This window comes from Pelobates fuscus, chromosome 5, assembly GCF_036172605.1.
Source record: "Pelobates fuscus isolate aPelFus1 chromosome 5, aPelFus1.pri, whole genome shotgun sequence".
In the NCBI taxonomy this organism is placed as follows: Eukaryota; Metazoa; Chordata; class Amphibia; order Anura; family Pelobatidae; genus Pelobates; species Pelobates fuscus.
In genome coordinates this window covers 70,722,433-70,739,810 of record NC_086321.1, presented here as the reverse complement: position 1 = coordinate 70,739,810, position 17,378 = coordinate 70,722,433, and the positions used below count along the sequence as shown (strand labels likewise).

General features: G+C 41.7%; 1 protein-coding gene across 1 annotated transcript; it reads left to right on the top strand.

Moving 5' to 3' along the window:
- The first annotated feature begins 5,856 nt into the window (after positions 1-5,856).
- On the top strand, positions 5,857-13,065 carry LOC134612010 (ubiquitin carboxyl-terminal hydrolase 38-like). The gene is made up of 5 exons (XM_063456392.1): positions 5,857-6,207; positions 7,494-7,600; positions 8,598-8,694; positions 11,717-11,823; positions 12,114-13,065. Exons 1-5 carry the CDS (start codon positions 5,857-5,859, stop codon positions 13,063-13,065), a joined length of 1,614 nt encoding a protein of 537 aa, XP_063312462.1.
- Positions 13,066-17,378: the final 4,313 nt, after the last annotated feature.

Here is a 17,378-nt window from a genome sequence, read left to right as displayed (position 1 = left end):
TGCAGCTGCCAAGATGCCACTTGCCACCAGTTTGGCCATATTTCAGAGCTGCAACATCACTGGAGTGCCCAAAAGCACAAGGTGTGCAATACTCAGAGACATGGCCAAGGTAAGAAAGGCTGAAAGACGACCACCACTGAACAAGACACACAAGCTGAAACGTCAAGACTGGGCCAAGAAATATCTCAAGACTGATTTTTCTAAGGTTTTATGGACTGATGAAATGAGAGTGAGTCTTGATGGGCCAGATGGATGGATTGGTAAAGGGCAGAGAGCTCCAGTCCGACTCAGACGCCAGCAAGTTGGAGGTGGAGTACTGGTTTGGGCTGGTATCATCAAAGATGAGCTTGTGGGGCCTTTTCGGGTTGAGGATGGAGTCAAGCTCAACTCCCAGTCCTACTGCCAGTTTCTGGAAGACACCTTCTTCAAGCAGTGGTACAGGAAGAAGTCTGCATCCTTCAAGAAAAACATGATTTTCATGCAGGACAATGCTCCATCACACGCGTCCAAGTACTCCACAGCGTGGCTGGCAAGAAAGGGTATAAAAGAAGAAAATCTAATGACATGGCCTCCTTGTTCACCTGATCTGAACCCCATTGAGAACCTGTGGTCCATCATCAAATGTGAGATTTACAAGGAGGGAAAACAGTACACCTCTCTGAACAGTGTCTGGGAGGCTGTGGTTGCTGCTGCACGCAATGTTGATGGTGAACAGATCAAAACACTGACAGAATCCATGGATGGCAGGCTTTTGAGTGTCCTTGCAAAGAAAGGTGGCTATATTGGTCACTGATTTGTTTTTGTTATGTTTTTGAATGTCAGAAATGTATATTTGTGAATGTTGAGATGTTATATTGGTTTCACTGGTAAAAAATAAATAATTGAAATGGGTATATATTTGTTTTTTGTTAAGTTGCCTAATAATTATGCACAGTAATAGTCACCTGCACACACAGATATCCCCCTAAAATAGCTATAACTAAAAACAAACTAAAAACTACTTCCAAAAATATTCAGCTTTGATATTAATGAGTTTTTGGGGTTCATTGAGAACATGGTTGTTGTTCAATAATAAAATGAATCCTCAAAAATACAACTTGCCTAATAATTCTGCACTCCCTGTATGTATGTGTCTATCTGTATGTGTGTGTGTTTGTAGGTATGTATATATGTCTGTATGTATGTCTGTGTGTGTGTGTATGTATGTCAGTATGTATGTGTGTATGTATGTATGTATCTGTCAGTATGCATGTATGTCTGTGTGTGTTTATGTCAGTATGTCTGTATGTATGTATCTGTGTATGTATATATCTATCTGTGTGTGTGTATATCAATATGTATGTGTATGTATGCCATTATGTGTATGTATGCATGTCTGTTTGTATGTCTGTATGTCAGTTTGTATGTATGTCTGTTTGTCAGTATGAATGTATGTATGTGTGTGTGTGTGTCAGTATGTGAGTATGTATGTACGTCAGTGTGTCTGTATATCAGTGTGTGTGTGTGTGTATCTGTGTATGTGTCTATATGTGTCTGTTAGTATGTGTGTATCTTTCTGTGTCTGTGTCCTTTTGTGTCTGTGTGTGTGTATTCCTGTGGGTGGGATTTGGAGGCGGGGCTTGGAGACGGGCACACGGGGGCCCAGACCTTGAGCTGTGTTAGGAGCCCCACAATTTCTGATGGCAGCCCTGGCTATACGTGTTATAAAACCAAAACAGAAGGGAGTATTAATGACTAAGTAGCACTTATATGTGGTTTTAATAGTCGTAGTCACAATTTTAAAAGAATAATCCATAAATATTGGCTAATTTTGAGGTGTGATGAAGCACTTAATAAAATACTTCCTGAAAAGCCCCTGATCATTTATAAGTGGGTCTCAAATTTAAGGACAAACTTAGTCCAGAACCAGACAAGGCCAAAAGAACATTTATTTAATGAACAGAAAGGTTTTTATGGAAGAGGAAAGCATAAAGCTCTGTGTAAGATAATTTAACTATCCTTGTAATGACAATGAGTCATTCTCAATAAAACAAATAATTACATGCTACTCCAATGGAGTGATATATCTTATCAAATGCCCGTGTGGGTTAATTTACATAGGATGCACTACACGCATGTTGAACATAAGGATACAGGAGCATGTGTGTAATATAAAAAATGGATTCGACAAACATAACCTATGCTTACATTATCAATTGAAACATAATATAGACCCCAGTAATTTGATGTTTATAGGGATAGAAAAAGTGGAGGCAAATTGGAGAGGCGAAGACATGATTAGAAAGATGGGCCAATGAAATGGATTTTCAACCTAAATACTCTAACACCCCATGGTCTCAACAATGGCTTCGAACTCTGCCACTTTTTGGAAAATATAGACTATGTTTCTCTGCCCAATATAGTTGGACACCACACTGGTTGCTGGTCACATAGATACCAATTTAGGTACTAATGAAACTGGATGAGACATGCTTATTGATTTTTATTTAATTATGTTTTATATTTATGTATTTTTTTATCCCATATACATGGTTTTATTGAATTAAGTTGTATATATAAATTATGTAGATAATCCACAAATATCTATTATATACAATATTGCGATATTGCCCTTCATTAATATAGACGTTTTTGTGCACAAATATGAATCCGGAAGTGACGTGACGCTGGACCTGTCACGCCGCTTCTGTCCATCTCTACATCTATGCCAGGACTTAAACCCTATAAAAATAATGGAGTTTTAGAACGAATGACGTGGTCAGAATTATGCCGTGCCACTTCCGTCTATTCAGAAGGATAAGAGGAATCAGCTGGCACAACGAACTCCCGCATAATCGGATGTCTGTGATTGTTTGTGAGAGGTCTATTTAAAATCATCCAGACATAGGAAGTAGGTTCAACTGATTAAGAAAGCCACGAATAACAGCGAAATGCATCTCAGGAGGATCAAGCACCTTAGACTTTAGTTGTTGTTTTTTTTTATATTGTTTTTATTGTTTTTTAAAGTTACTATATGTATTAACCCCTTCAAGATGGAGTCAATAGTCCACGTTCTGATCAAAACAAAACGTAAACAAAAACTGGAATTTGCGCTATATGTCTGTTCACCCGTAGTTCCCTTCTTTCATATTATATGCACCCACACTTATTATATATCATTTTGTTCAGGAGAAACAGGGCTTTAATGTATCATTAACTATTCATATATGGAACATAATTTATTATGAATAAAATTTTAAAAAATGTGAGAAAATAAGATTTTTTTTTAAATTTGTATTTCCGTCTGACATTTTAACTGTGAATGTCATAATACTGTTTTACTGCAAAACAATGCACATATTTGTAATCAGCGATGACTCACGAGTACAACAGTACCCCCCATTAACAGGTTTTATGGTGTTTTGGAAAGTTACAGGGTCAAATATAGAACGTTCCATTTTCAAATTGAAATTTGCCAGATTAGTAATGTTACCTTTGAGACGGTGTGGTAGCCCAGGAATGAGAATTACCCCCATAATGGCATACCATTTGAAAAAGTAGACAACCAAAGGTATTGAAAGTGGGGTATTTTTAGTCTTTTTAGCCACTTAGTCACAAACACTGGTTAAAGTTAGCGTTCATATTTGTTTTTGTGTGAAAAAAGCAAAAAATGAATATTTGGCCAGTGTTTGTGACTAAGTAGCTACTAAGAAAGACTGGACATACCCCACTTGCAATACCTTGGGTTGTCTACTTTTGCAAATGGTATGCCATCATGGGGGTAATTCTCATTCCTGGGCTACCATACGCTCTCAAAGGCAACATTTGTCAAATGTAAAAAAATGAAATGCAAGCCTTATATGTGACTCTCTAACTTTCCAAAACACCATGAAACCTGTACATGGGGGGTACTTTCAGGGCCGGACTGGGAAAAAAATTAGGCCCAGGCATTTTTTAATCAGAGCGGCCCCCTAAGAAGGGGGCAGGGCCACAGAGGGTGTGTTTTGTCATCACTAATGACAAGCACGCCCCCTCTCAAAGTGAGCATGTTAGTTCAACGCGCAGAGCCCCGCTGAAGAGCTCTGGCATTAGAAAAAGGCCCTGAATGTGTTCTGCGCAGCGCAAGCAAATTTATTAACATGCTTGCGCTGTGTTTGCTTTTAAATTGTCTCTGGTGTCTCCTCCAGAGACAAAAGGGCCAGGAAAATGCATGGTGCATATGTTTGGAGCCTGCTTGTGGGATAGCGTGTGTGTAGAGTGTGGTGTGGTATTGTGTAAATAGGTCAATTTCATTTGTGTTTGTGGTGTAATATGTGTGGCTAGGGGCTGTAGAGAGTGTGTGTATAGGGGGCATAGTGTTATAGGGGATGTAGCGAGTGTGTGCATACGGGCTGTAGTGTGTGTGTATAGGTGACGTAGTGTGTGTAGGTGTTGTAGAGAGGGTGTGTTTAGAGGAGCCGTTCTGCCTGGGGGGGACCATGCTTCCTTCCCTGGTGGTCAAGGGGTGAGAGTGAACTCTAACCTGAAGGCTAGAGTTCACTCTCGCGAGATCTGAGCGTTGCCGCGGTAATCGCGGTAACGCTCAGACCTCGCGAGAGGACCCGGCGGAGCTGCTGGCTAGAGCTCCGCCGGTCCTCTCCTCCCTCTCTCACACCCCAGCTGGCGGCCGCATGTAACAGTGTCTCTGGGCCGGTGAGGGAGATCTTTGATCTCCCCACCGGCCCATGGAGACACACAGCAGGGCCGGCGCTCGGATAGCGCTGGGCTGGCCCTGCAGCGGCCGGCAGGGGAGATCCTGTGATCTCCCCTGATGGTCTCGGCCCCACGGCCATCGCGGCCCACCGGGCATTTGCCCGGTATGCCCGATGGCCAGTCCGTGCCTGGGTACTGTTATTCTCAGGAGACTTCACTAAACACAAATATTAGTGTTTTATAACAGTAAAACCTATTACAACAATAATATAGTGCATAAAAGTGCAGTTCGTTGTAAAAAATGCAAAAAACTTCACTTTTACTTAAAATATCATCGTTGTAATACAATTTACCAGTTTGAAACACTAATATTTGAGTTCAGCGAAGTCTCCCGAGTGAAACAGTACCCCCCATATACAGGTTTTATGGTGTCTTGGAGAGTTACAGGGTCAAATATAGTGCTTGCAAATAAAATTCTCTGCACTTTCTCCCTGTGTTGTCAGGCATGTCAATCAAATTTTAATTAATCAAATCACCTAATTATGTTAAAAGATTACTTAAATATACATGTAGAATTTTAATATATATGCATTTATAGGTATTTAAATTCTACGTGTATACTAATGTAATTTTGATGTAATTATATGTATTTATCTTTATATATATATATTTGCGGTTATTTGCATTTTATATATAGATAGATATATATAGAATGTCATTCTAAGTGTATTTTGTTACCAATATATATATATATATATATATATATATTAATAAAAAAATACAGTTAGAATGAAATTACATATGAATATATAATTTATATTACATTTTGTTTCAATATTTTATTTATTAATTTTATTTTATTTATTTATTATTGTAATTATACGTATTTATATATATATAATATAGGTGACACTGTCTATGCATTTATTTATTTTTATTTAAACTTTAAGAGCCCACAAGTAATTTTAACTTTGTTTATGCCATTATCAACATATGAGATTGTGACATGGTTATGATGTCATCATTTGAACAATTGTTTCTCACCAGTGCATGAGGGAACACTCACTCAATACTGAATTGGCTGCATTGCTGTTCAGTGCGCTAGAGTTGTCCTTAGAGTTTTATTACTAATTTTATCAAAAATCCACACACAGTGTTTCATACACATTGTAAAATTGTGGTACTATGAACAAACAGTTGGAAACAAATATGACAGACGAGGAAACAGTCCTTGACATTGAGGAAACAATATCTGAGACCAAAGATTCCAGTACAGAAAGTAAAACTGGATGGTTTCAAAATCTGATATTATGGATACGTTTATTTTGGACAAAACTATGTGATTTCGTAAGGTGTCTAAGACTGCGGGTTTGCAATTGGTGCTCGTTCGCCTGTTTTGAGAAACTGAACATTACAGGGTTTTTCACAGGCAAAGGAAGAGCCGGAAATCTCACCTGTGAGCAAGACATCATCAACTTCCTCAACAATAACCGCAGCAAAGTAACCGGAGACAAGAGCAAGCCCAAGGAAATTGAGGTACATAGCTTTATTAGGAAGTATTAGGCTTGAGTAGACCCTTAATGTACTTGTAATATATGTTATACATTTCATATATCAGCCATAAAAGTTATATATTGTTACAAAAAAATGGAACAACATAATAACAATAAAATTTAGATTTAAATGTAACTGTTTACATGTTAAAAATAGGAAAATACATATAAACATGAATATATAGTAAGACATGATTAAGGATATCATAGAGATTGTTTAGAGGACTGACAGCTAATTATGACACCCCAGATGTTTCCGAACTACATTCCTATTGCTGGCTGAGCATCATGGGGAATATCGTTGAGAAACAGTGGTTCCAATCTTAGTCATCCTTGGTTTAGAGTAATAACAATAATACAACATCCAAGTCATATACCAATTAATTAATTACTGCTGTACAAGGACTAAGCAGAATCACGGGCACTTAAGATCCATTCTTCAAATGAAAATTTAGCCCAGTGACCCATTCTACCATTGCATTGTAGTTTATAACATAAATGTAGCAAAAAATAAATAGACTCATCCCAAAGTGAAAGGTGGGTTTATTACACCTAGGAAGGCAGAGACGCTGTAAAAAAGCATTTATTCAGAACAATTGCATGCACCTAATTTGGGATTTAGGAACCACTGCTCTACTATACAGTTCTATATATGTAAGTCCTTGGGAAGTAGTGATCACAGGCAGATTATCTGCAGGATACCTACATAGGGCCTGATAGGTCATGGGAGATCAGGATTTCAAAAAAATTAAATTCACAAGGCATAGGGAAATGGGTGTATTAGGGCATATGGTAGAGAGGCTGGGAGTGAAAAGAGACTGGGAAGAGAGAATAGGCCTATAGAAGTGGAGCTGCGTGGGGATATCTGGCTATGGCAATGGAGTAGGGTAGACGGGACTGGGGTGTGGATTGGGACAATGGGAGTGAGGCTGTGGAGGGGCAAATAACACTGTTGCTGGGTATAGTGGAATGTGTCAATGGCAGTAGATATAAATATTCTACTAACAAACTGAACATTATAACCATTAGCAATATTTACAAAGCTCCAACATTTTCCATAGGGAGGTACAGTGACCAAGCCAAAAATAATGATTTATTTTCACCTTCTTGTGAAAAAAGGTCATTCTGTAACTCCACACATTGATCCGCCAATTCATTACACGAAGACTGTCTGGATGAGCATGGAAAACACATTTCTGTTTGTAGACATTTTTTATATATTATGCGTTTTGTTGACTGTGAGTGTGTTTGTTTTTTCTCTTTCTTTAGAACCTGCCACAGTCAGTGAAATTAAAAACCAAGAAAATTGGCCTAATCAACTTGGGAAACACATGTTTTATGAACAGTGTATTGCAAGCATTATTCATGGCAGCAGAGTAAGTTATGCTTTATTTCACACCAGGGCTGGACTGGGAAAATAATTCAGCCCAGGTATTTAAACACAGAGCAGCCCAGTTGAAGGGGGCAGGGACAGAACGTGGGTGTTTCATGTCATCAATGATGACATGCATGCCACCTCAAAGTGAGTATGCTAATCTGCTGTCACTCCAGGGAAGAGCACTTGCATGGAACCAATGTCCTGTGTTTATTTAACAAAGCACAGCTGGTGTCCCTATAATATGGATAACAAAGGACAAAAGTGGGGCATGGCCAGTAAAGGGTATTGTGCATGTGTAGGGGGCCTCTCTGTGGCACTGTATGTGGTTGGAGGCCGATTGTGGGATTGCGTGTGCATAGAGGTGACTGTTTGTGGTGTAGTGTGTATGTGTGTGTGTAAAGGAGTCTGTGGTGTACGATGTGTGGCTAGGCACTGTAGTGTGTATATGTTTCCACTGGATGTAAAGTGTGTGCATCTAGGGGCTGTAGAGATTGTGTGTGTGTGTGTGTGTGTGTCTGTCTGTCTGTCTGACTAGCAGTTGTTGAGAGAGAGAGAAAGCATTTGAGTATATTTGTAGTACTTCTAGAGCATATGTGTATCGGGACTGTTGTGTGCATGTGGGTTTATCTAGGGACTGTAGCGTGTTACAGGAGCAGTAATGTGCCTTTTTATGTATAGGGGCTGTAGTTTGTGTGAACAGGGTAGTTTGTGTTTCAGTGTAGTGTTTATCCATGGACTGTAGTGTGTGAGTCCAGGTGCTATAGAGAGTGTTTGTGTGTCTAGATGGTGTGTGTGCATCTAGGGGCTGTCGTGTGCGTATGTGTGTATCTAATGTTTATGTATGCGGACTGTTGTGTGTGTATATTAATATAAGCTGTAGTGTGTGTATGGGGCTACAGTGAGTTAGCATTGGGGCTGCTGTGTGCATTTATTTTGTATCTCGTATAAGTTGGAATGTCCAAGAATAAGATGTAAAACACATGTTTTTATTTCAGTTTTAGGAGGTACGTGTTATCTGTGAATCTGAGTGGGTGCCAATCACTGATGGAGAAATTTAAACATCTTTTCAAGAAGTTATCTCATACAAACAAGGTATGTTTTTTAAAGGGACATTTCAAGCACCATAACCACTATAGTACTCTGCTCCCCCCTCCCCCCTCCCCAATTTGTAAGTAGTCAAACCATTGTAGACCAGGTTGACTTCTTACCTAGGATGAACGCGCCGCTCTACACCCACAGTACTTCTGACAGCTTTCCACTATTTGAGTTAAGCCTGGCGATACAGGGTTTAGCTCAGAAGGGCAAATGTAAGATCCTGTCTAGGAGTTTCTGACACTCCAAGTTAAGTAGCGGAGACATGGCATATGTGGACCCCTGGTAAAAAGTGATGCCTTGGTAAAACGCATTGACTACTAAAAAAATGGGGTGGGGGAAGGGGGGAAACCAGGGACAGGGCCTCTTCTGGCACCAGAAACCACTACAGCACACTGTAGTGGTTATGGTGCCTAGAGCATTTCCTTATTTATAGAAATTATGAAAGTTCCAATTTGCTTAACATTAAAAAAACTAACTATAGGGGCGGGGCCTGACACTCAGTGGTCGCGCCTACAGCGTGGAAACAGAGGACCTGGCTCGGAAAGGCATATACATGCCAAGAGTCTGGTCCTGCATCTGATTGGTGCCGTCCTGAACCTCAGTCCAAACTAGGTCGTACCCCTGGTAACTGCACTCCACACAGGAGACGATGTCCGGTTAAACAGGCATCGAAATCTGTACATGAGGGCACGGAAAGGCGGGTCTGTGGCACAGGATACCTTCGGGATCAAGACTCTAGGAGATCGGCTACTGAGCACAAAGGGGCCATGAGGGGTCGCTTACATAGGCTGCCTTACGTTGATAATAGACACAGAAAGAATATTCCAATGGTGCCCAATTTAGGCATAGGCTGACAGTCCCTCCTGTACATAATCCATAGCCCTCACCTTGGGCCTTGAGCTAGGGCTCATTTATTCACCATCCCAGTTGTCCAATGTACCATTCACATTTATTTAGTCTATTTGCTTGGTTTTAATCTTATCCCCCAGCCAAATCAGCATCCTGGAGAATCTGGTCTATGTATTTCAACACCCAGTGGCAATGATACATTGTTTGAGATGCAGATGTGTGTTTTCTATGGTTTTTACTCTTATCTCTCACATCTCTGCTCCATACACCATCTAGTTTAATTTTAATTCTAAAAATGTGCCATGACACTGTTTCACACTGTTATTGCTTAGTTTGCTAATGCTGTTGTGGCTTCACAAGCTCATGTATTAGCTTTTGCACAACAAAAATAAAGAATATATATATATATATATATATATATATAATATATATATATATATATATATATAAAAAACTAACTATACACTTTTATTATTTGAAATACAGCACAAAACTTGTTCAAAACCTATTTTTACACAAATCCTAAGCAATACATATGAATGGGAATGCCCACCTATCAGTTGCAAAAATCTGAAATCTATAATAGAGATGTCGCGAACATAACATTTTCCGTTCGCAAATGGCGAACGCGAAACTTCCGCAAATGTTCGCGAACGGGCGAACCGGGCGAACCGCCATAGACTTAAATAAGCAGGCGAATTTTAAAACCCACAGGGACTCTTTCTGGCCACAATAGTGATGGAAAAGTTGTTTCAAGGGGACTAACACCTGGACTGTGGCATGCTGGAGGGGGATCCATGGCAAAACTCCCATGGAAAATTACATAGTTGATGCAGAGTCTGGTTTTAATCCATAAAGGGCATAAATCACCTAACATTCCTAAATTGTTTGGAATAACGTGCTTTAAAACATCAGGTATGATGTTGTATCGATCAGGTAGTGTAAGGGCTACACCCGCTTCACAGTGACAGACCAAACTCCCCGTTTAACGCACCGCAAACAACCGCAAACAGTCCATTTGCACAACCGCAAACTCCCCATTTGCACAAGGTTGGATACCAAGCTAGCCATGTCCCGTTCCTTGTCCTCACTGATGTCATTGAAGGTCTCTTCCTCCACCCAGCCACGTACAACACCAAGGGTCCCCGAAAGGTGACAACAAGCCCCCGGTATTTTATTTTTTTAAATGTACACTACTGTTACACCAGAAATGAGTTGCACTGGTGTGACACTGTGCCCTGGCAGGCCCTGAAACGCACACGTGTGAAGGAAACTGACTGCTATTATTTCACAGTCAAATTTCTATTTTTTTTTTTAATGTACACTACTGTTACACCAGATATGAGTTGCACTTGTGTGACACTGTGCCCTGGCAGGCCCTGAAATGTACACGTGTGAAGGAAACTGACTGCTATTATATTACAGTCAATAAAGTTTTTTTTTATTAAATGCAAGCTATTGTGACACCAGATATGAGTGGTGGCACTGGGCAAGTGGACACAGTATTCGCTGTGAGCCTGACACACACACTGGCAGGCATGCAACTGCAATTAGATTACACACACACAAAAAAAAGAAGACTCATGTTCTAGCCCTAAAAAGGGCTTTTTGGGGTGCTGTCCTTACAGCAGAGATCAGATGAGTCCTTCAGGACTGTAGTGGACACTGAATACACTAGCCTAGCTATCAATTTCCCTATTAAATCAGCAGCAGCACACTGTCCCTCCTCTCACTAAGAATGCAGCTTCAGAATGAATCTAAAATGGATGCTGTCCAGGAGGTGGGAGGGTCTGGGAGGGAGGGTCTGCTGCTGATTGGCTGGAATGTGTCTGCTGACTGTGAGGTACAGGGTCAAAGTTTACTCAATGATGACGAATAGGGGGCGGACCAACCATCTCATATGTTCGCCATCCGTGGCGAACACGAACAAGCTATGTTCGCCAGGAACTGTTCACCAGCGAACCGTTCGGGACATCTCTAATCTATAATACAGTGTGTGTCATTGAGTCACTTCATTTAAGTTGAATAAAAGATTTAAAAAAAAAATAACAATAAAGTTAACCTAGCAATAAAATGGGCATACATAAACAATGCCTTATGTCAATATCACTGTGCCTTTCTCTTGCCAGTACAACATTTTAAAATAATGTTGTTTTCCATTTCTAATCAGCAAATAGCTTATGCACCTTGTAAATTTTTTATGGCTTCAAGACCACCTGGGTCCAGTCCTAATTCCCAGGAAGACTCTGCCGAGTATCTCAGATTCCTTCTAAACAGGTACTTTTACTTGGTCTATACTTAGTCTTTTTAACTAGTAATTGTTGACTAGTTGTTGTCGTCATTCATACCTTAAACATTGTGAAGAATAGCAAAATACACAATATTAAACGGTATTATTGAATTCATTTTAACTGATTATTTAGGAGGTGTTTCTTTATAAAATAGTTCGTTACTAAAATCTACATATTAGCTAATTAGTCTTTAAAAGATACACTCTGTGTGCATAAGACAAATGTTGAAGCTTTTAAATTTCCATTGTTCTTGCCTTATATTTGTTTGTGTATTAGATTGCAAGAAGAGGAGAAATCAACACATAATTCAACACCTCGGAGCACAGAACTGGGGAAAGAAGAAAAAACTGTGATAGAAAGCATGTTTGGGGGAAAGCTGAAAACAAACACTTGGTGTAAGACCTGCAAAAGCACCTCCCATAAAAGAGAAGATTTCACTGATCTTCCTCTGGCTTTCTCTTCATTTGTCAAACCAGCACCGGTAATGGCATGCTCTACCGAGGAAAAACATTACGATTCTGTTACAATCAATATGACCCCAGCTGCAGAATCACCCACTAGCAACATCTCATGTCAAAAAACTGGAGAGGAAAAGACACAGGAAACACCTACGGTAAAGGACCTGCTAACTAGTTTTCTGGCACCAGAGGTTCTTGATGGAGATAACAAGTATCAGTGTCAAACATGTGCTTCCCTCCAGACAGCAGAAAGGACTAAGATGATCGTGGAAGAGCCACAATATCTCATTTTAACTTTACTGCGATTTGCCTATGATACAATCTGCAATGTGAAGTGTAAGATATTGGATCCTGTGTCCATTCCACTCGTACTGGATTTGCCTGTAGAGAGATCAACATCTCGGGCTGCATCAGCAGATCAGACACTGGAGAATGAGAATAGAAGACCTGAGGTAGAAGACCTGTCACATAACCAAAAAAAAGTGCCCTATGTTTTAAATTCTGTTGTGGTCCATTCTGGGTTATCATCTGACAGTGGTCACTATTATTCTTATGCGAGGGACATATCTGATAATTCAGGGTGTTCACATTCTGAAAAACACTCTTCGGCCCTCGGCTCTGTGAATGGAAATGAAGAATGGTTTTTGTTTGATGACAGCAGTGTTTCCAGGAAAACAACACACTTCGTATTAAACAGACAGCCTTCCCTGGCCACACCATATATACTGATTTATAAAAAATCCAACTGTGGGGAGACACAAAGTGTTTAGCCTAGCTAAGCAAGAGGAGTCTAAGTCACCGAGGACATTCCACTTCAGAAGGAGCCCAGAAATATAATTAGAAGACATAATAAAGAATATGTAGACATGTAAAAGCAACTTTCATGTATTTTAATAAATAATATATGCTTAATTAAAATGTGTTAAAATAGTGTTCAAATTCCTACACCTTTATGGGCCTCCATTTATCCCCTTACCTACTTCGCCCATTTCATATTATATAACGTAAAAATATGGAAATATTACCATTCATTCATATTATTTAATCTCATAATGTCATTTTAATCATCTCCCTATCTCAAAGATATTTGTTTCACCTTTCAAATTATAATAAAAAGTAAAAGGGAGTCGAAAAGGAGCCTAACTGTAATGCCAAGAGTCCAAACAGCTAGTAAACACAACAGATTTTCTAGGGGTTAAACCATTTCATTATAATAGTTTTAATGGTGATATTGAGGCTGGATATATCCACTAACCAAGAAACAACCAGACAAGAATTGGTTCAAACTATAGTAGTATAGTAGTAGTAGTGATATAACCATGCAGAACAGCAGGGCTCAAAATGACAAATTACCAATAAGCATTGTCTAATAGCGAATGGAAATTCAATCCAATCTGATGTGAAACTGATCCTCACTGCTTGGGAGGACCCAAGGTGCAAGGTGACAACATGGATGATGTATGTGATTGACAGTTGTAAATTAAATCACTGCTGACATACCTGAGTAAAGGAATAGTAGTTGAATAATGAAGCTCCAATAAAATATTAATAGTGATGTCGCGAACATAAAATTTTCGGTTCGCGAACGGCGAACGTGAACTTCCTCAAACGTTCGCGAACCGACGAACCGGGCGAACCGCCATTGACTTCAATGGGCAGGCGAATTTTAAAACCCACAGGGACTCTTTCTGGCCACAATTGTGATGGAAAAGTTGTTTCAAGGGGACTAACACCTGGACTGTGGCATGCCGGAGGGGGATCCATGGCAAAACTCCCATGGAAAATTACACAGTTGATGCAGAGTCTGGTTTTAATCCATAAAGGGCATAAATCACCTAACATTCCTAAATCACAATGGATATGGATTGACACCTGACATATGACATATTGACACTTTGACATATGGATTGACACCTGTCCTCAGAGACCCTGATACACACTGACACAGAGCAGAAAAGGGACTGTTCCCCCTAAATAGGGTCACTTGGCAGATATGGATTGACACCTGTCCTCAGGGACCCTGATACACACTGACACAGAGCAGAATAGGGACTGTTCCTCCTACATAGGGTCACTTGGCAGATATGGATTGACACCTATCCTAAGGATCCCTGATACACACTGACACAGAGCAGAATAGGGACTGTTCCCCCTACATAGGGTCACTTGGCAGATATGGATTGACACCTTTCCTCAGGGACCCTGATACACACTGACACAGAACAGAATAGGGACTGTTCCCCCTACATAAGTTCACTTGGCAGATATGGATTGACACCTGTCCTCAGAGACCCTGATACACATTGACACAGAGCAGAATAGGGACTGTTCCTCCTACATAGGGTCACTTGGCAGATATGGATTGACACCTGTCCTCAGAGACCCCGATACACACTGACACAGAGCAGAATATGGACTGTTCCCCCTGCATAAGGTCACTTGGCAGATATGGATTGACACCTGTCCTCAGGGACCCTGATAGACACAGAGCAGAATAGGGACTGTTCCTCCTACATAGGGTCACCATTTTTAGCCCAAGGCAGCTCATCTCATCAGGCCTTTTTTAGTCGAATGTATCGCCCACTGTCAGTCCCTTCGGGATCCATCCCTCATTCATCTTAATAAAGGTGAGGTAATCTAGACTTTTTTGACCTAGGCGACTTTTCTTCTCAGTGACAATACCTCCTGCTGCACTGAAGGTCCTTTCTGACAGGACACTTGAAGCGGGGCAGGCCAGAAGTTCTATCGCAAATTGGGATAGCTCAGGCCACATGTCAAGCCTGCACACCCAGTAGTCAAGGGGTTCATCGCTCCTCAGAGTGTCGATATCTGCAGTTAAGGCGAGGTAGTCTGCTACCTGTCGGTCGAGTCATTCTCTGAGGGTGGATCCCGAAGGGCTGTGCCGATGCGTAGGACTTAAAAAGCTCTGCATGTCCTCCATCAACAACATGTCTTTAAAGCGTCCTGTCCTTGCCGGCGTGGTCGTCGGAGGAGGGGGATTACTTTCACCTCTTCCCCTGTTAGATTCCCGTTGTGCTGTGACATCACCCTTATATGCTGTGTAAAGCATACTTTTTAATTTATTTTGCAAATGCTGCATCCTTTCCGACTTGTTGTAATTTGGTAACATTTCAGTCACTTTCTGCTTTACCGGGGGTCTAGTATCGTGGACACCCAGTACAGGTCGTTCTCCTTCAGCCTTTTTATTCGCGGGTCCCTCAACAGGCACGACAGCATGAAAGACCCCATTTGCACAAGGTTGGATGCCGAGCTACTCATTTCCCATTCCTCCTCCTCAGTGATCTCAATGAAGGTATGTTCTTCCCCCCAGCCATGTACAACACCACGGGTACCAGATAGGTGACAACGAGCACCCTGGGATGCCTGTTGTGGTTGGTCTTCCTCCTCCTCCTCAAAGCCACATTCCTCCTCTGATTCCTCTTCCTCACAATCCTCTTCCAGCATTGCCGCAGGTCCAGCAAGCGATGCTGATAAGGCTGTTTCTGGTGGTGATGGTGACCACAACTCTTCCTCTTCCTCTTCACGCTCATCTACGGCCTGATCCAGCACTCTTCGCAGGGCACGCTCCAGGAAGAAAACAAATGGTATGATGTGGCTGATGGTGCCTTCGGTGCGACTGACTAGGTTTGTTAGCTCCTCAAAAGGACGCATGAGCCTACAGGCATTGCGCATGCGTGTCCAGTAACGTGGCAAAAAAAATCCCAGCTCCCCAGAGGCTGTCCTAGCACCCCGGTCATACAAATATTCATTAAAAGCTTTTTCTTGTTGGAGCAGGCGGTCGAACATTAGGAGTGTTGAATTCCAACGTGTCGGGCTGTCGCAAATCAAGCGCCTCACTGGCATGTTGTTTCGCCATTGGATATCTGCAAAGTGCGCCATGGCCGTGTAGGAACGCCTGAAATGGCCACACACATTTCTGGCCTGCTTCAGGACGTCCTGTAAGCCTGTGTACTTATACACAAAGCGTTGTACGATCAGATTACACACATGTGCCATGCACGGCACATGTGTCAACTTGCCCAACTTCAATGCCGCCAACAAATTTGTTCCATTGTCACAAACCACTTTGGCAATATCCAGTTGCTGCGGAGTCAGCCACTTTTCCACCTGTGCGTTCAGGGCGGACAGGAGTGCTTGTCCAGTGTGACTCTCTGCTTTCAAGCAAGTCAAACCCAAGACAGCGTGACACTGCCGTATCCGGGATGTGGAATAGTACCTGGGGAGCTGGGGGGGTGCCGTTGATGTGGAGCAAGACGCAGCAGCAGAAGAGGACTCAGCCGAGGAGCTCCTTGCGACGACCTCCCCCTGCTTCCAACTCGTCTCCTTCTCCTCCTCTCTGTCTCCCCATCTGAACTATCGCCCTGTTCTTCTTCTTGCCGAGCGGGCACCCACGTGACATCCATGGACGCATCGTCATCATCAACCGCTTCACTTGTATCTGACAACTCAGCAAAGGAAGCATCAGCGGGTACAACATCATCATCATCACACCGTACGTCCATGTGTGTAATGCTGCCTGCCTGAGACATATCCCTGTTATCTACATCCTCTGGCAATAATGGTTGTGCATCACTCATTTCTTCAAACGGATGTGTAAATAACTCCTCTGACATACCAAGTGAAGCGGCTGTGGTGCTAGTGTTGGTGGTGGCGGCAGGCGGGTGAGTGGTATCTTGAGAGGTGCCCGAAGCTAAGCTGGAGGAGGATGGTGCGTCAAGGTTCCGAGCGGAAGCTGTGGAAGATTGGGTGTCCTGTGTTAGCCAGTCAACTATGTCCTCAGAACTTTTCGAGTTCAGGGTACGTGGCCTCTGAACACTGGGCATTATTCTAGGGCCAAAGGGAATCACAGCACCACAAACACGACAGCCCCTGCGGGGTGGCCTGCCTCTGCCTGTCATTTTTATTTCGATTAGTGGTACTATGCGTGCAAGCTACTGTGACAACAGATATGAGTGGCACTGTGCACTGGCAGAAGTTGGCAGAGTAGACGCTGTAAGCCTGACACACACGCTTGCAGACAACTAACTGCTATTCAATCTATTACAGTCAAAAAATGTTTTTT